We start from the raw sequence: 19,395 nt of genomic DNA on the forward strand, positions 1-19,395 counted from the left end.
TCACCAGTGGTGTCTCAGTTGAATAAAACACTCACTGAACTTGGACTGGTTTTCGATGCAAATATAGATTGGGAGGGACAGACTGAGAACCTGAAAACATGGGTTCGATATATCCGGCCGCTCCCAGTTTCGTTTCTGTGGAAATTGATAGTCTGGATCGAACCATCTCTGGTCACCTGGAGGTGTGCGGAGCTTTTATTGGTACATTAATAATAAAAATAGGTTGAACATAACTGAGGAAAAATAATAATTTCAGATTTTATTTGTTTTATTTCCTCATTCCCATTTTAAAATGCAACAAAATCAACGTGAAAAGACAGTCTTAGTATAAAAAATAGAATTTAATATGCATGTCATCAACTTCACTTTGAGACCCTTTGAGAAGTAATCATACACAAGCTTTCTGCATCCTGACCCCTAAACTCATTTGATTACATGATCACATTAAGATAAAATCCCCTACTGTATTCGGACAACGCCCTGAACACCCTTTGGAACAGTCCACACTTACTGCACTCTCAATGAGTCAGCTAAAAAGTCTTAATGGACAAAAGAGAAGCGGTCTAGCAGCATTAAGTGGAATTAAGCACATTTAGCATATTCAATTTTAAAGATCTGTACCCATATAGCACAATGATGTTAAAAAAAAAAAGGCACATCGGCCACAATAAATGATTTATCATCGATGATTCAAGTTTTGAATCAGTCTATACAAAAATATACATATAGCCACTGTGCAGCGACCAGGCTCACTCAGAAATGCAACATTGCACAATAAAAATTACCCACATGTTCAACAATACCCCGGCATGTTTTTGCTCAGTCCAGGTAAAATAAATTGTCCGGCCACACCCTCCTGGGTGTCTGACTTCGTCTGGGCAGAGGCAGACTTGCGGACGGTTCTGTCGGGGAACATTTTGACCCCCGTGAGCAGAAGGCACTTAAACCAGAGAGGTGCAGCTGCTGCTCCTGGCAGTGGATCCCAGGCACTGCAGGCCTGGTCCTCACCCGCTCAAAGCTCAGAAACTACACCCCACGATTTGTCCACTCGATAAAAAGGCAATGCTCCCGTCTGTGCTGGGTCGAGTGACTCCAGTTCACACTGGATCGTTGTCCAGTGTAGGAGGATTTGGCAGTGTGTGCATTTCCGACTGAATGGATTCTATTTGCATCTCTGGGGCAAATGTGGAGTTCACTGTTGTATTGTGTTGTTGACTGTGGCAGTCAGTTGATGGTGCTGACGCTTCTGGCCTCACAGTTTGAACAGGCAGATGTGAAGATACAGGCTCATCTGGTGAGGTGGAGGGTTCTGATTCAGCCGGCGTGACGTGACAGACCTGCACTGGCTGGGATGAATGTGCAGGTTCCAGGGGCTGTGAGACGGTTGGTGATGTGTGTGTTGGCAGGTGTTGAGTGCTTTGCTCATTTAGTCTTTGTGGCCCTGTGTGTCTGTGCTGGGCCTGTGATCTTGCAGGCTGCACTGCAGTAGAGTAGTAAGGCAGGAAAGGCCTCTCGGGCGCACAGGTCCACATGGCTAGGTAGGTGTGCATCAGCAGGTGGGGGAAGCGGGAGGTGAAGTAGGAGACAAAGTCATCTGGTATAGAGCCCAAAGTCTCCTGGACCTCAGCAGGTAACTCTCTGTAATGGTGTTTCTGTCGAGGAAGGTAACACATTAAATGTCAAGGTAGGAAACAGTTTCATTTTACACCAAATAGTAGCTACGAGAATACTCGCTTACCTTGTTTCTCATCGCACGCAGCAGGTCTCTGACCGACCCCCCCTTATAAGAGCGAAATTTCCGCAGATCTGCCAGAGAAAGAGAAAGGAAATCAGGAAATGCTGATTTGACCCAGCTGTGTTTTTATTCATCATTTACCTGAAGAAGTCAAACTGACTGATCAGTGAAAATTTGGAATTGTAAGAATGGTAAGGTGAGATGTGTTGGATTTGTGTTTACTCCAGATAACATCTGATGTCTGTGATTCTTCAAATGGTCGACAATAAAAATGTGTATAGTACAAAACAATTAGCTAGTCTTAATAAAGGTAGTTTGTAAATGTAGGAGAATACCATAGCATACAAAATCTATATAACATCATAAAATGATCACATTTACTAATCTGTACTTTCAAAACAAAAATGTTAACCATGACTATTTGGGCCACTGGTTTATCATCAATAAAACTAAGTGCAAAGTTCAGATATAAGTAGTAAAAGAAAATATCATAGGGAGGTGGCACTGGGTGCGGTGGCAATGCAGTCGGATCACCAACACTCACTAATGTACTCGTGGCATGATTCAGTACTCTTACAAATACACATCAGGCCTGTAGCTGAGTATTACTCCAACTATATAATAATTATGTCAATTCGTGTCGTGCAAGCCTTTAAACCCAAGTTTCATGCAAGTGAACCAACAGGACTACTCTCCACCATGTGGCTCCTGGTACTTGTATTTGACATGTTTCACTTTCAGCCAGTGTCCTACCTGTCTGCAGAGGCACTGTGATGTGCTCCCTCCAGTCACCCTTGACAACAGCCCTCCCCCCTCTCTCCAGCTGTCTCACGATTGGTCCGTCCAGCAACTCCTTTTCTATTCTGTCACTTACATCCTGCGAGCAACCACAAAGAAAGAAAGTGTTATGAGTTTCAATGACTATGGCAGACAAATGCTGTTATGATACAGGAAGTCTCTACTTCAGAAGAAAATGGTTCACATTTCTGTTGAAGGTGTCAGCAACATGCTTTTCATTTTACCAGGTTCATATTTGGCTGTAAAAACCAGACAGCATGATTTTTACACCTCCTGCTATCATTTGGAGTTGTTGGCTTGTGAAGAATCAGCTCTTTACACAGTGCGATAAAAACAGCCTGGCATCACTCTCCAGATTTTATTAAAACGGGCTGGATTTGTAATGAAGTTTATAAATGAAAAATGTGGATGAAAACAATTTTGAAGAAGCCTAGTAGTACAAGATGCGATTTGTGAGAGCAGAGGTTTATACCACATCTGGGGGAAGCCTTAAAAATGTGATCTTTAACAGTAAAACTGGAAGAGGAGTTCAAAAAAAGTAACCTGGAAGAACTGCAGCTCCTTTTCCAGGATCCAGAAGAAAGGGTGCTTGAGAACGCTCTCAGCTGAGGGCCTCCGCTGGGGCTCTATGCTCAACATCTGCTCTATTAGATCTCTGGCTACAATGTCCCCTGTAAACACAAACAACCATACATTTTAGTCACCGAATAAGAATCCCAAAATCTGCACCAAACATATCAACGCTACCTAATTGTTATACTGATCTAGATTTCATCAGAGACAACCAAACCAGAAGTTCGATCCTCACCGTGTTTGTCAGGCTGTAGATGATCGAGGTTGTAGGTGCCGAGCAGAATGTTTGCTTGCCTCTGCAGAGACTTGCCAAAAGGGTGGCTTCCCAGGGACACCACGTAGTAAAACACACAGCCAGCCGAGAAGATGTCAACAGCGCACGTCTGTGAGGGAAAGTAAAAAGGAAGAGTTGCATGTGATGAAGCTGAACAAAAATGGCTCTGGGCCGTTGCCTGTTTAATGAACCTCCACTGCACAAACGTTTACTGTCCCCGGGCAAGTGATTGTCAGAACCTGACCATGACTCACCGGGTTGTCTTTGCAGTCCTCACTGAGAACTTCAGGAGCGATCCAGCCCTCAGTGCCCGGCACCCCAGACCGTCTACTGAAGCTGTGGCGGCCCACTGCGAGTTTCTTACACAAGCCGAAGTCTGAAATCATGGCCCGGACCCGACCATGGGCGTTGGGCATGGACACCAGGATGTTATGTGGTTTCAGGTCTCGGTGGACTGAAGGATGAACGTGAGAGGAGTACAACACAGGGTGTCAGCTACGTCAGTGGTGTATTTAGAGTTTGGTTATATATATATAACCCAATAATAATGAGAATGTGAAAGTCACTTCATATTCAGAGATGGATACCTATGTTGAGAGAGTGCAGATGTGCCAGTCCTGACATGGTCTGCTGAAGCAGCACCACCGGCTCGAGTCCATGACGGTCAAAATCTTTCCTCTCCACATACTAGAAAGATAAAGACGACAATCAGGAGTTAAAAATTTATTAAATTCAATTTAGCATGGAAGGTGTTTTATTTTATTTATTAATGCTCTGTGAATAAGGACATTGACAAAAGACAAATAATTGTGGCTACCCCTTCCCCCCCACCTACAATGCACCTGTGTGCTAATGAAACAGAAAAGGTGGTGCATCATTATGAAAACATTGACTGAATTAAAGCTGCTAAAACCAAAACACTTGAATTTTGCAGAAGAACAACTCACATTAATTCCAAAGAAATACTAAGGTGAACTACTCAGTGATGATAAAGCCATCCATTACCTCCTGAAGTGAAGCAGCACAGAGCTCTATGGCGATGTACTGGAACTGACGGTCCCTCTCGGTGCAGAAGTACCGGATGACATTTGGGTGCTCGTCCGACTCCCTCAGCAGCTGAACCTCTCGGTCTGCAAAGCTGAAGCACTCTGGGAGAATTCTCTTCACTGCTACTGGACGGTTGTCAAACTGACCCCTTGTGGAGAAAGAATGGAAATGCAGCATTGTAAAGTTCTTCAGTGTTGAACAAAAGTTACGAATAACTATGATAAGTTGTTTAGACTTACTTGTATACTATGGTACCTTCAGCACCATGACCCAAGACCTCTTTGGGATGAAAAGTTATGTTGCCCACTCGGACAATATTTGAGTCTTCCTCTGCAAGATCAATTTAAACAGTGAGAACTTTGAAAAAAGTTTTTAAAATTTTTAGTGGGAATGGATTTTTAATCCGTCTCAAATTTTACCTCCATCTTCATGCTCATTGGCCGAACTGCCCAACTCAGACACAGACAAATTTGAGTGGTTGGAGGCGCGGGGGGTGACGTTGGGGCTGCTGTGGTCTGAGCATTCGGAGCGAGTGCGGGCAACTTCCAGGTAGTCGCTGTCTGGGGCCAATCCCACGTCTGCAGGGGGAAACGGCTGCTGTCTCTGGAGCAGGTCCAACCTTTCCTCCATCTGTCTCTGGAACTCCTGGTGCTGCAGCTGCTGCTGCTTGTTAACACTCTGTGGCGAGAGGAAAGAACACTGCGTTTAATTCTAAAATAACAAAACTAAGTGTTTGTGAAGTTGTCGGTATTTTATTTGGTCCACCGAGACATTCAGTACTTATTGGTGACCACAAACTATTATATTTTCTATCACCCAAGTACAGTACTTAAGTACAATTTAAGGTTCCTTTTTCTATTTTATTCTACATAATACTTCTCTCAGGAAAATATTGTAAATTGGGCACCCATGTCATGTTGATCAGATGTTATTGAGTTATTAGTTTCACCAGTTTTCTCCACTAAAAAGATGTGTGGGGCCTTAACTCTGATCGAGATCAGACATAAGACAAATTAACAAAGTAAAAACTAAAAAAGTATCCCCCTTTATTCCATCAATCATCTGTATGTAACATATTTCCTAAAAGGACAGTTTACATCCAACTACTTTCAGTGTTGCCAGCTACGCAACAGTCCACTAGGTGGTGATGTTGAACTTACTTGAGGGTAGGTGATCACAAAGGCCACCCATCCAGCCAGTAGGAAGGTGGAGAAGATGATTGTGGCCATGTCTTTGAGCATAGAGTCCATGGGAGCTTCTGGACGCACGGTGCGGCCACCAGCCCCAGGTTCTTGGATTGATGTTTCAGGCGGAGGAGAAGGGGGACCATCATCCATACCACTATCATTCACCTTCTTCAACGTGGTGGGAGGGGGGGTGGCAGAAGTGAGGACAGGGAGGAAAAGATTGAGAAAACCTGCACATGCTTGGTTATAGCTTTAAAAACAACTAGCCAAAAATCTCAAGTTTCCCACTCAGACACAGACCTCCTCTACTTTCTTGCCAGTGGTGGGTGGGATGACGTTGCCTTGATTGCGAGGAAAGCTGTCGGGGAACTTCTCCAGGATCTCGGTTTTAGCTTCAGGGGGCGTCTCATGATGACCTTAAAATGCATCATCAAGAGACACTGAATCATGGGCATTTGTCTGTCCCACACACCTTTGTTGTTATACACAGCAACCAGCAGAGGGCAGTCTCAGAGTAACAATCAAAGTGCAACGGACCAATCATCAGCCAAAACTTCAACATAGTAATGAGTAGTTTTAAACACACAGTAATTCATTTTTAGCATGGTTTTCTTTGTATATATAATATTTAAAAATGAATTTATAAAGTGAAGCTTAAGACTTTCTGGGTGATGGTAGTGAAAGTCCGGTCTTCAGTTTAACAGGTAAGACTGACAGTGAGAAGCTACACGACAATTAGGCGACCTGTTATTTACACCTTTAAAGTATCTACTATTCCAATACCTATTAGGAGCAGGTAGTTCCTCATGAAGTTGATGCGGTTTTGCTCCCGAAGCGCAGGTTTGAACTTGACACTGGTGCTGGGTGTGATGACACACTCCTTGTCCTCTTCAGTTTCCTTGCTATTAGGACCCTCCAGCATGGGAAAGGTGCTGCCACGAGGCTGTGGAGACACACACAAAACTTTTTAGGAGCTCAGATGATTTTCCTTCCAGATGCCTCTAAATAAGAAAGAAAAAGCAGCGGTATTCTTTAAGAGCGGTAAACTTCTATTCCAGGGCAAAAAGGCTTGTGGCCAGGTTGAGCCGGGGCAAGCTATGACACAACTGAAACAGGATGTAGACATACAAACTCACTGGCATACCTAAAAACCACTCACCAAAAGGGAAGAGTAATTACCGAACATTGTAAAAAGGAGATAACTTACAAAGGAAAGAGTTAACACTTACTAAACTCAAACATATTTGTTTGTTTATTATATTTCGTCTTCATGTCTCAATGTAAATTAACCACTTTTGCTTAAATGAAAAAACACATCACAACTGTCACTCACCACCACAGTGACTCCATCATGCACAAGGGAGGGAGAGGCGTACAGACTGGTGGAGTATTTACCCACATACAAAGTGGCCCTGGAAGAGAACAAACACAGTCCATTGGTAACATCAGTGCAAAAGTACCTTCTTCATGATAATACACGACTGATACTTCATGTACAATCTCGAGAACAGTGGGTACATTCACTATAACCAATTCGAAATTCGCAAGAGTTTTCAGAGTTCCTTGTCACTTCCCTAAATAGATCAATTCTCCACAGTGAATCAACCACTGAAAGTCCCTTTTCATTTTCAGCAGAAGCAGGTGTGAACACGATATACAAGAAAAAAACAGTGCTGCAGTGTGAATCTAGAATTGACAAAAGTTCTCAGGCACCCACTCGTTAGTCTAGACACCATCCCATAATTAAGCAATCTTACATTAATCCTAAAACTTAAGACAGCGAAGATATAAACACATTGAATAATTCTCTCTAATCTTATTTTCTGAAATGTAATCAATGTTTTAGCTGAAGTTGATCAGAGTTAAATACAAATGCAAAAAGTCATAACAATCATAAAAATAAAAGCCCACATAGACGGATCTCAGTCAGTCATTACACTCAGTCTGCTTACATGAACTTATTCTTTGGCTTCTTCTCTTTGGGAAATGGGTATTTCCACTGCGTAATGCGGCCGACCTCTCCTGACATGAAAGTGAGGTAACGCAGGGTTTCCACGGCCACGTTAGTGTGGGGAACTTTGCGGAGGCCCTCGCGCTGCCAGATGTACATGGCCACCACTGGAGAGTTGTAGTTCTGAACCCACTGAACGTCTCCAGATTCACTGTCCACGGTCACCACAAGGCCGTCGCCGTTGGACACAAAATGAGCCATCTCTGTGGGGAGCCAAAGAGTGGACATGTGATTGTTACCGTCTGACGGAAACTACAGCTACAGATGAGGCAGAGTGTCTGAGGGTCTTACTGTATTTAGTGTCATCATCAGGAAGGGTGGAGGCATAGTCTGAATAGGTGGCATTCCAGCGCAGCTCTCTACTCTTAGTGTCATACATGGTGATGGTATACTCTAACAAGCAGATGAACAACAGAGATTAATCCACATGGGAACAACATTTCTACTTCTTTCCTTATGTAACACATTCAAAAGCCCGTCTCCGAGTATCCATTTCTGGGTGTTAATGCAAAGTGGTGTTAATTTACATTTGTTCAGATAGGGATTCATAGAATAAGATATGTGGAGCAACTGTGAAACACAATCCTGCATATGTGGTGTGAGTATTCAGTTTGCAAGGCTGCAATTACTATCCCAAGCTTTCTCAGATGTTAAGCACTGCAGGAGAAAATTGGGGGTTTGGTTGTAAATAAAGCCCCTTTTCCTCTGATCAAAAAAAAACACTAACATTTGGCCTTTGTCTGCAATGGGAATGGAAACAATCAGCATTCACTTCAAGGTGAAATTACTCATAAGAAGAATTATCTGTTCTTCTATATTTTAGCAGTCTAGATGCAGTCAACATTATGGACCTATGAACATATGCGTGTTTGCGCATAAATAGCCATAAATGTTTGTGTATTTATTATTTTTCTAGGAAACACTGTGGAACAGCAAGGTGAGAGAACTTCTCATGTTTCGGCACCTTCATGATGTCAAACATGACTCACCAGGGGAACAAACAAAGGGGCAAACTCCTCTACTGGCAATGGGAGGGGACTTAATCGCCCCTTTAGTTAAAAAAAAAAATAATGGGTAAACCGGCTTAGAGATGGCAGTGTTTGCCATCTGGATTTATCGCATGAAAGATAAATAGGCTTGTTGATTAGCCCGAATCAAATCAATAGCTGATTGGGTTGAAATAAAGTCTGTTTTTACCTGTGCGTCCCAGATAAAGAAGGGATGAAGAGGGACACAGCATCTCAGCAAAGGATGAAGTCAGGGTCTGTTGTTTCTCACCAGTCAACAGGTCCACCACATACCACAAGTCTTGCTTCTTACCTGTTTATGATCACATAGACCAGCAAACAGAAAAAATTATCCATCCTTACAATAACAGCATGTATATTTGACAGCGTAATTCTGGTTAAGCTGCTGCTACCTTTATCTACTCTGAAAACTGACACCCACTGCATGCAGGTCTGCCCCCGGAGAGAGATATGGTGTGGTGTTTAATCTGAGGTCTAATCACACCAAAAACATTTCAGATTTAAACCTATCTAAAGAAAACTGACGTGGCTATTTTCAGGAAACTGTCAAACTGACCAAATGGGAGCACAATGTACAAGCCCAGCCAAGCAGAATAACATGCAGCCATTTAACCTTCACAGTGATGGGTGTTACCATTCTATCGTTGAACAATATTCCCACGTCTTCTTTTGTCATCTAAACTGTCAATCCAGGGAGCGGCAATCATACATAACTATTTCAGATTAACAGTTAAAAAATGAATAAGGAAGCAACCCCTTTGATTCAAACATTTTATTAACTGTGGGATTCTCTGAGGATTAAGATTTGACCTGAGCATCTCCTCAAACTGAGGTTTAACGAGCGACCATCCACACCGGTGGCCCTGTCAGACCTTTGCTTCGGCAAACATTTTAATCCTGGCAGCATTGTCAGTTGAATGAAAACAGAAGCTTCACCGATCACGACAGTAGGGAGGCAAATGTCACCTACTATCCTGCGCTAGCTGTTGTTAATTCAAAAGAACACAGGCTGTGGTCGGAGGTTGAGTGGAAGAGAAAGGTACCGCAACGTATTCTGTCAAAGCCAGATAACCCCAGCCTCATTTACACTTGTAGATAAGGAAATTCATGGCCGCAATTAATTTCAGTCTCACAAGCAAAGGGTTCAAATTGCCAGTGCTCAGTAGGCCAGGAGCGTGCAGCATACAGAACCACATGTTGTCAAAAGGCATAATTTCTATTTGAGAAGCAGCCATACCAGTGTAAAGGACGCCATCGGAGCTGCGACAGGGAGAAGCTTGGACCAACTCAGGGATAGTGAACGGCAATTTCTGTTTGGGAGACATGAATCCACGTTAGCTAGCCACAACACTGCGTATGTCGTAATAACGTAGATATGGGGAACATCCTGAATGCTCCCCCCACAGCTACAACTTCAGAATGAGGGTCATTATTTTCAGCCTGACACATGTGGTGTTTTACTATAGAAAAGGGAACTGAAGAGTGTTTCTTGCTCAAGAGGGGAGATCAGAATCTGTGATTAATTTATTTCCTCTTACTGTGAGGCCTTCGCTGTTCTTCCCTCCCAGGGAGTAAAGGCTACCATCATTTGGGTCAGGCAGAAACGCTGGCCTGGGGGAGAGAGGAAAGAAGAAACTGCATCACGTCTTAAGCCGAGCAAAGTGAGAGTATTTGAGCAATCGAGTCAGAAACTAGACAGGCTCAACAGGTTACTACATTCATTTGCATTCACCAACTGAATGAGGACATATGCGAGTGTTCCCATGCAGAAAATAACTCAAGGATACTTACTCAGCCACGTGTGTGGGGACCTGAAGAACTGGATCTGTGAGGAGAATGAAGGAGACAAGATAGACAAGAATATTAGACAACAATGGAAACCATGACTTTTGGCTGTTGGGTAAGAGAATGACATGAACACCAATGACATTCGTCCACACTGAAGACAAAGTCCAAATGAAAACGATTCCCCTGTGGCAAACACGAAAAGGCAAACAGTCATGTTGGCAAACTGCTCATAAAAGAAGCATGTAACATCAATGGGGACAAAAAAATTGATTGTTTTGAGGGAGAACATATCTGACTATTCAGCTGGAGGATGACCCTGGATATCCCAAAAACAGTAGCTGGGTCAATCCAGAAAGCACAGTTCACTGTCGTCCTTAATAAAAGAGTTTGAGATTATTTAAGATAAGAGCCTAAGGGGAGGCAAAGTGAAATTTTAAATCTACACTTCACTGAACTAAAAAGAGATGAAGAAGTGCTTGAGGAAAGGCACAATATAAATAGATTTCATTACCCAATAAAAGGTTATGGATAAGATAATTAATACTACACTGCTAAGCTGGGCATCCATCAGAGAACGGCAATTGGTTTGCTTGAAATCTATTTATCTATAGATTATCTACATTGTGTAGAGGTAAAAAAAAAGAAGCCAAAGTGATTCTTTAAACCAATTACAATGGCTCTTTAAGAGGAGAGCTAAACTGTGAGGACCACACCTTCATGGCTAGAAGACAAACACACAGCTCCCTGCAGTGTGAACATACAGGGCGTGGACCAGATGGTGCTGATCCGTGTGGAGGTGCCTGAAGGGGTCAAAATAGCAGGGTGGGGGCAGGATTACCAATGCGGATGACTGTTGTGCTTCATTCATTAGATGATTTAATTACAGCGGCTGGCGACAAAACAATGGTTTTCTGTGTTGCAGAATAAGACGTTGACCATGGTTTGCTTAAATACAAATATCTGTTTGCAACGCCAACGAACAGTGACAAGCAAACATGATAGGACACCCATGTGGGCTGAGCTGTACCGGCTTGGTCCAGGGTAAACATTTCTGCCTCCCCATTATCATGTAGGTGTATGGTTTCCTGACTAGAGCAAAACAACAACAGGTGTGTGCACAGCCTGGTGCAGAACTCTGCAAATTTATATTCAATAGCTCTTCCAGGAAAACAGCCGATGCGGAGGAAGCAGCCTCTCCTGATTATTAATGATTTGGGAATGAGGTGCAGCCAACCAGAGAACTTGTAAACTCAAATCTCTTTCATCTACTGTTGTTTTTAGCGTGGTACTAGTGAGGAAAATGTAAGAAACTGCATCTTAAAATCAGGAGTCTTGTGTTAGAGATATTACCTTCTAGAAACAAGAGTAGTTTTTCTTAATATGTTTTCCAATAGCACTTCAGCTAATCTTATCTCATGAAATCCACTCTCATGTAATGCTTACATTAACATGTTAACCAGAGCACATGCTGCGTGTGCAGGTGAAACTATAGTGAACGTGCTTACCCTTGCCCAATCTTGACCTTGATTACAGGCTATATTTGCCCCTCTCTCCGTTAATCTTTAACCTGTTTCCATGCCTAACAGCAACATCTCGCTGCATTATCCTCCAGTAGGACTTGAACACAAGATTTAATCCCGGTGAATGTTTCCTACAGCTAAAAATATAAATAGAAAGACCTTATTGGTACATTGTTTAACAAAATAAACAACAGGCATTAGTATTTCAATTAACAACCATCTGTTGGTTTATCAACATGATTGAAAATAAAGGCTTTACTAAATGTGGTGGAAACAAACCCTAAACAGTATTAGAGCATATGAATTGCAGCATTACAAGTAGAATCACGTTTGACTTGTTAGACCTATACTTTGGTGGTGGGTACACAGATTGTGCTTTTACATACAACGTTTTTATAACTTTAAAAGTTGATATTGGTGACGCTGCAATTGCATTGAACAGGGGTCCTGCACTTAAGTTTGGTCTGTGGTGGAGGAGGGATCTCAATTTCTTCCCTGTGGCGGCACACAAGGAAACTTTAGGGTTTTGCAAATGTAACCTGAATAAGACACTGTGCCTTCAGCCAGTCATACACACAATTCAACCCTAGGGTTCTCCTCTTACCTTCTTTCAGTGTCCATTTGATAGAGCCTGATTTCTTGTTAACAGCATGTAGGTTTCCATCCAGGGTGGACACAAAGAGCAGGCTTTCAGGGAGGGAAACTGTGCCAGCACTGCAGAACCCCTACAGAAAGACACCCACACACAAAAATAAAACAGGATGCATGTGGTGATAAACAACCATATTTCTATTCAGCACTAAAATATATTTAAAATACATATGCTTTAAAACGATCACATAATCAAGCTTGGTGAACAGGCATGAGGAAGCATGATGGTTCCCACTTAAATCCACAGGTATGGTCAAAATGTGTGCAACTGCATTAGGGTTGTGAATAATGACTTCAACCACTAATCACTCAGACATCATTAACTTCACACACACACATCAGGATCAAAGATGAAGAATATTCACACACATATATGAAGGCATCTTGCAGCCGATCCTTTGTGTGACAAATGTTAGTGAATACTGGAAAGAGACACCTGCTATCATGGTATGGTTCGCTTTAGCTGGAAGGGAGGAGGGTGGTGTGCTGCCCCGAGCAGCCGGTCCCTTTGGCTTGCTTTACAAATAAATTAACCTCCAATCAATACATTACAATGACAGTGGAAGAAGAAGATACTAAGAAGGGACTGACTAGCAAGGTGACGGATTGGGGGTTAGCTTCTGAACGAGCTCTGTCAGAGGATTTGAAGTAACAGCTGGAGCTACAGCGCTGCAGCTTGGTATAAGGCAAACTTCCCTTGAGCACATGTGCATGTTTTATACTTTACTCAATCTACAACACTTCAGTGATGGTTTGGCCTTTTTGATACATTCTGCAATTAACTGAGTGAAAAGAGCACTGCATCTACACCGTGCACAGGCGAACAGTGAACTGCCAGGCCATATGAGAACCTGTCTTTCCAGGATCTTTCACTCCCACTCAGACATACAGGGAAGATAAGCAGACATGTGAACACAAGGGTGGATGGGTTCAGTAGGACAGACAGTCATGGATAGTCCATGTAACCAGGAGGCAAGAGACACACAAAGGAAAAAACAAACAAAAGAAACCCAGAGAAAACAAATGAACCAAAAACCACTACAGCAGCTAAGTGACCCGCCCTCATGACTTGGCTTATGCCAGAATTAACAACTATGTGGGTGACCTGTGCTCCACTCACCCACTATGGAATTCTAAAAACATTGCTCTTGATAACCACCAGTCGTGCAGGAAGAGTTCCAGTGGTAGAGCCTGAGAGCTGTGACTGACCACCAAACCAAAGGAAATCATATGACCTCAGCCCACCCTTTACTGTTCTTCTTCAAAATGAAAAGCAAACAGATCACACAAGCTTCACATATAAAAGAGTTGAAGACTCTGAACGCAGCTCAAGAAATCAAGCAGTTGTCCATGACATATTTTCGAACTGATTCCAACTCAACTTATGATTTGACATCAGCCCCTTTCAGTAGCCTACGATTAGGATCAGCTCTGAAATGAAAACCTGGGAGTGCCATCTTTACTGAGTCTTAGAAACTCTGGGCAGCTGAGACAAACATCAATCTCAAGCTGAATCATCCCAGTATTGATCAACATCCCTGACTTATCCCTCTGAACAGTTCCCCAGGGGGGAATGTAAATATCCCCATAATGTAGATGACCAGTTTCTAATTACTAACACATACCTCTGAGCATTAATCCAGGATTTAAGAAAGATGGGTGGAAGTGCAATTACGCCAAGCACAAACAAATCGCCCAGAGCTATTAAGTAAAGCCTCAGTATGTGGTACAGTGAGCACAAACATCACCACTCAGGGGGTTTTCTCTTGGTCATGTTTCTTCAGTTTAAATTTGGGAAAATGCTTGCATGTGGTAACTGGCCGGACAGAAACGGAGGCAAAGACCATCTCATGAACTGCACGTTTCACACAAAGAGACAGAGTCTATCCATATTTGCCTAAAGAACCCCGGTGGTAGTCTCACATCTTATACAAGCATTGGAGTCAATATTGTGCACCTGCGACTGTTCCCACTGGGCTGCCTGTAAAGCTGCGAGCATCACACAACGGCACTGAAAGAATCATAACTGATATGCCCCCACCCCCTGAAAGGCCCGCTATAGCCTCTGTCAGGCTCTTTTGGTTTCGCAAGCAAATAACTTTGTGAACATCTGTTAGTCGTCTTGTTTTGGATGGACACTGATATTCCTATAACTGGTGAATACTGCTCAGTGTTTGTCTTCAGAAACATCTAGTTTACAAAGTCTGGCTGCCTAGAGTAACTGAGGAGGAGAGTTATAAAAAATGCTAAAACACTGGAACATCGAGAGCATTCCCTCTCACTTCCTTATTCTGTGTGTAAAACAAAATTATTTTTGGTGTTGTGTAAACCAGATACATAATGAGAGCAGAACTGAGCGAAACAGAAGTCTTGGCAAGTTCTGAGGTCTTCACTTTCCTCTGCGTTTTAAAGCTGTAAAAAAAATCACTTGTCTCTGAGGAATGACAATTCTAAGGGTGAAGAGATGAATCATACAGACACAGGCCTTAAAGTCCTGACAACAGTGTATTTAACAGACAAAATCTCATATTTCTAGATATTATTCATTAAAAAGTATCCCAATTTTAACTCAAAATATATTAATTGGGTCCAAACTGGAACATAATTTCTGTTGAAGAGTGGCACAAACTCACAGCCGCTACTCATCTGGAGCAAGCAAGATTCAACACAGGAACCAAGATAAGATACCAAGAAATATTTATCTCACCTCTTTACTTGTATTAGAGGATGTAGTGCAGCAACACGTGTTTACAAAGTAAAACAAAAACTTTCCGCACATGAGGAAATGTGAGCAAAATGCACCCTGACGATCCACCCGTCTTAAAATCTGACATGAAAGTGGCAATTTGAGTTGTGTAAATGATTATAGGGCTTAGGAAGTTTGATTTCCTTCACAGTCCCACCAGACAAAGAGTCTGTGATTGTTTGATGTCTTTTTTGGCGGAAAACAGTTGAGAGACATTTTGAAATCCTCCATGTCAACACATGCACTATCAGTTGCTCTCTGCGTGGTCTTGCTCACAGTGGGGCGAGTGTCACGTGTTGGCCGTCGCTCATGGCACACTCAGTCAAAGCACAGGCAATCTACTCTTGTGATAAGATAGTCAAAGATCACAACATCATTTTTAACCAAATCAGCATATCTTAGTTCAAACTGAACCTGACATTTTTGAAGAGATAAACCAAAGTGGTGGTGTCAACAATGAACACCCTTTACACATAGTACTGTAAAACTAGTTCAAAGTATGAATATTGGTGTTGATTTAAAGGGTCAAGCTACATTCGTCTCTCTCTTATTCACACAAAGACTATAGATAGCCTATCACCCTCACTACTCTAATAGACAGTCTAGCTGGCTAAGAGGAGAACCTGAGACATGATAGGGGATTATAAAGCTACTTTAATCTGCTGCCTAGCTGAAGTGGTTTAGCAGCCACTAGTCTCAGCTTCAAGCCTTTCTAGGGACCTGGATCAGTTTCACCAAGTTAGCTAGTTCCCTTTTGTACCAGCCACCAACACTGTGCAGCATGAAATTCGATAACGCCGCACCACTACCGGATTTATGTTACGATTGTAAATTCAGATGGCATCAGGTAGAGTTAAAGTGTAAACCAAGTGATGATGACAGGGATGGGAAAGAACCATCTACTTTCCTGCATCAAGCCTCTACTTTAGAAGTCCTGAGGATGTCAATTCAAAGCATATATTTATTAGTTAGCCCAATATCAAAGACCCTGTGGATTATCAACACAACCCAGTCATCAGGTTACACTGCCTGGATTGCCACCTCTACAGCATGCAGAATCCCAAATAATGATTATTTCCAAGGCTGCTGCTTGTGAACAAGCACTAGAATAAACAGCATATCTTCAAGCCTTCACAACAAGAGTTTGAATTTGCTTGTTTGTTGAATAGGATTCCGAGATAAACAAAATCATAAACATATGGTTCACACACAGGTTTGGGCAGCTGTCCTTGTTAGGACACTGTATTGATTTCCATGCATTGTGGGACAGCAAAACTGAAACCGTAACTGTTTTTGTGGGAAACCCTAACTTTAGCCTAACCACAACTCACATCTTACCCCCGAACCTTAACCGTGCCTAACCCTAACTATGACCTAACGTTAATTCATACTGTAGCCTGAAATTCAACCATAACCGGTTCATGCCTAACCCTATATATAACCTTAACCTTAAACCACAACTCACATCTTACCCCGAACCTTAACCGTGCCTAACCCTAACTTTAACCTAACCACAACTCACATCTTACCCCCGAACCTTAACCGTGCCTAACCCTAACTTGAACCTAACCACAACTCACATCTTACCCTGAACCTTAACCGTGCCTAACCCTAACTTTAACCTAACCACAACTCACATCTTACCCAAACCTTAACCGTGCCTAACCCTAACTTTAACCTAACCACAACTCACATCTTACCCCCGAACCTTAACCGTGCCTAACCCTAACTTTAACCTAACCACAACTCACATCTTACCCCGAACCTTAACCGTGCCTAACCCTAACTTTAACCTAACCACAACTCACATCTTACCCCCGAACCTTAACCGTGCCTAACCCTAACTTGAACCTAACCACAACTCACATCTTACCCTGAACCTTAACCGTAACTAACCCTAACTTGAACCTAACCCTAAATCATAATGTAGCCTGAAATTCAACCATAACCGGTTCATGCCTAACCCTATATTTAACCTTAACCTTACACAACAACTCACATCTTACCCCTGAACCTTAAACACGACCAATCCATGTGTTGCCCTAACTTTGATTGAACCACAACTCACAGCTAACCCCTGAACCCTAACTAGGACCTCCAAAACGACGTGTGCCTCAGTAGGACTGAGCTTTGGTCAACATGAGGTCCCTGGTCCTGGGAGGACAAGTGTTTATACTGGAAAAGGTCCAGAAGATAAACAAAAACGAGTAACACACACACTTATACACATACATACAATTATACACACACACAATCCTCTAGTAACCTATCACACTGATCTTTCCAGCATGTGTTAACCTATGAGACCATTCTCTGCAGGATAGACACTTACACACACTTGGATAGAAGACAATGTTTGTCTTGGACCGGTATCAACACTGAAGCGAGATAACCGGCCTGTGTTGGGGTTAAAATGTGGTTTAACGGGTAAACTCCGCGCTAACGTTATCCCAGGTTAAGCTAGCTTATCCGGTTAGCCCTCTTACCTTTTGTGGGAGACCAGCGCAGCAAAGCAACGCCAACAAGATGCACCACACCAGGGCCCGGCTGCTCACCGTCCAGTCCATGTTTCGAGGTCTCAAACCGGGGTAGACGAGTGGGTCCGGACGGCCGTCGACTACATAGAAAACGTGGATTGTTCCGGCTCACGAGTGGACGTTGAGAAATCTTTTTTTTTTTTTGTATCGGCGTTGTGGCAGTAGAAGCTTTGATCCAGAGCAGCAACGTTGGTGAGATCCGCTTCTTCCTGAAATGAGAACCAAGGGGGCTGGACTTTGGGACAGACGTCCACACGAGTGGAGGAGGGGAGACGTACAGACGCTGTGGACCAATCAGAAGCGGCTCTGCTGACACCGGATGCGGTATAAACTCACATCCGGGGGGAACATTTCTTTCTGCAACACTCCTCTTGGAAGCATGCGTTCTCTGGGTCGACCTGCTCGACTCGAAATATTTGCCTTAAATATGGGAGTGAATCGCCAACTGTTTTTATCGACTAATCGTTATTACGGCTCAGGAGGTTGAAGAGAAATTAGTTTTAATTTGATGAGGCGCTTAAAATCATGCGTGTACGAGCACTGAGACAAGGCCGCAACGGCCAGGAGAGTCGCATGGTAAAGTTGATGTTTTCTAAAGTCTCAGATTGCACTAAGAAAAAGTTTTAAATAGTTTTTTCTCCCACTTACATGTATTTTAATGTTTTTCCACAGAGCTGGCGATGAACTGGGATTGAGGCGATTGCCCACCCACACGTGGAGCTGCAGATCGAGGCCTGCTAAGGTGCGTTTCATTATTTTTTTTAGGGAAAACGTTTAGATTTTATTGTCTTTCTTTGGGTGTTACGAGTGATGATTTCTATGCGTTAGACTTCTGATGTTTAAATGAAGTTAACTTTTAATCTGACATGCTCCACTAACGCCATTCCAGAGTGTGTGTTAAATGTGTCTCACTCCTGCACTTTTATCTTCATTTGCAGACGCTGTTGACGATTGTGGAATGATCTCTGCATTAACAACATAGTAAGTGTCTTTGTCTGAATTCACCCTTTTTTTTTTTTTTTAGATGGTCATGTGTGATGATCATGATGCGTTAGACTTCTGATTGAATCTTGAAGACAATTTATCAACCTGACATGACCTGCGTACAGCATTTGAATGAACTGTGTTTCAATAACATGCTCATTAAAAGTGTTTCCTCTGCTGCAGGCATCCGGCTGTGAAATGGACCAGAACCCTGTAAAGGACAAGATGACACCGTGGCTTAAAATGGCTGCATTTCCTGATCAGTTTTTGATCTGTAAAAGTATCTGAATAAAGCATTGGTTTTTAAACCTGTGTTGCCTGTGTAATTTCACTTTACATGTTTTGGTAACGTGGTTTTGTCTATGCACTCTTTGGAACCTGAGCAGCCTTTCCATTGGCTGCTCACAAAGGCCAAGAGCGGTGCGAGATCATCTCTTGTCATAACTGGAGTTTCTTGGCAACTTTCCCAAGTCTCTCTTTTTAAGCAAGGCACAAAATGTAAAATCTTTTCATGCA

The 19,395-nt window shown here is 42.7% G+C and overlaps 1 protein-coding gene and 1 long non-coding RNA gene across 3 annotated transcripts; one reads left to right on the forward strand and one right to left on the reverse strand.

Annotated features, from left to right (window-relative positions):
• Positions 1-250: 250 nt before the first annotated feature.
• On the reverse strand, positions 251-18,117 carry ern1 (endoplasmic reticulum to nucleus signaling 1). Of its 2 annotated transcripts, none has more exons than XM_062407517.1 (22): positions 17,845-18,117; positions 12,566-12,686; positions 10,445-10,478; positions 10,192-10,264; positions 9,891-9,963; positions 8,823-8,945; positions 7,917-8,018; positions 7,567-7,828; positions 6,948-7,026; positions 6,398-6,557; positions 5,915-6,030; positions 5,588-5,779; positions 4,847-5,105; positions 4,667-4,757; positions 4,386-4,575; positions 3,968-4,067; positions 3,635-3,834; positions 3,342-3,489; positions 3,077-3,204; positions 2,489-2,612; positions 1,739-1,806; positions 251-1,652 (listed from the first exon to the last, which is right to left on the reverse strand). In XM_062407517.1, the coding sequence occupies exons 1-22, from the start codon at positions 17,923-17,925 to the stop codon at positions 1,098-1,100; spliced, it is 3,279 nt and encodes a 1,092-aa protein (XP_062263501.1). In that variant the 5' UTR covers positions 17,926-18,117; the 3' UTR covers positions 251-1,097. The 2 variants fall into 2 exon arrangements, with proteins under 2 accessions (XP_062263501.1, XP_062263500.1); XM_062407516.1 differs by having other exon boundaries at positions 5,588-5,782.
• A 111-nt stretch (positions 18,118-18,228) lies between these two features.
• On the forward strand, positions 18,229-19,187 carry LOC133970596 (uncharacterized). The gene is made up of 4 exons (XR_009924328.1): positions 18,229-18,471; positions 18,568-18,637; positions 18,834-18,876; positions 19,063-19,187. It is a non-coding gene; the product is annotated as an uncharacterized LOC133970596 (long non-coding RNA).
• The last annotated feature ends 208 nt before the right edge of the window (positions 19,188-19,395 follow it).

Source organism: Platichthys flesus, chromosome 16 (assembly GCF_949316205.1).
Source record: "Platichthys flesus chromosome 16, fPlaFle2.1, whole genome shotgun sequence".
Taxonomy (NCBI): domain Eukaryota; kingdom Metazoa; phylum Chordata; class Actinopteri; order Pleuronectiformes; family Pleuronectidae; genus Platichthys; species Platichthys flesus.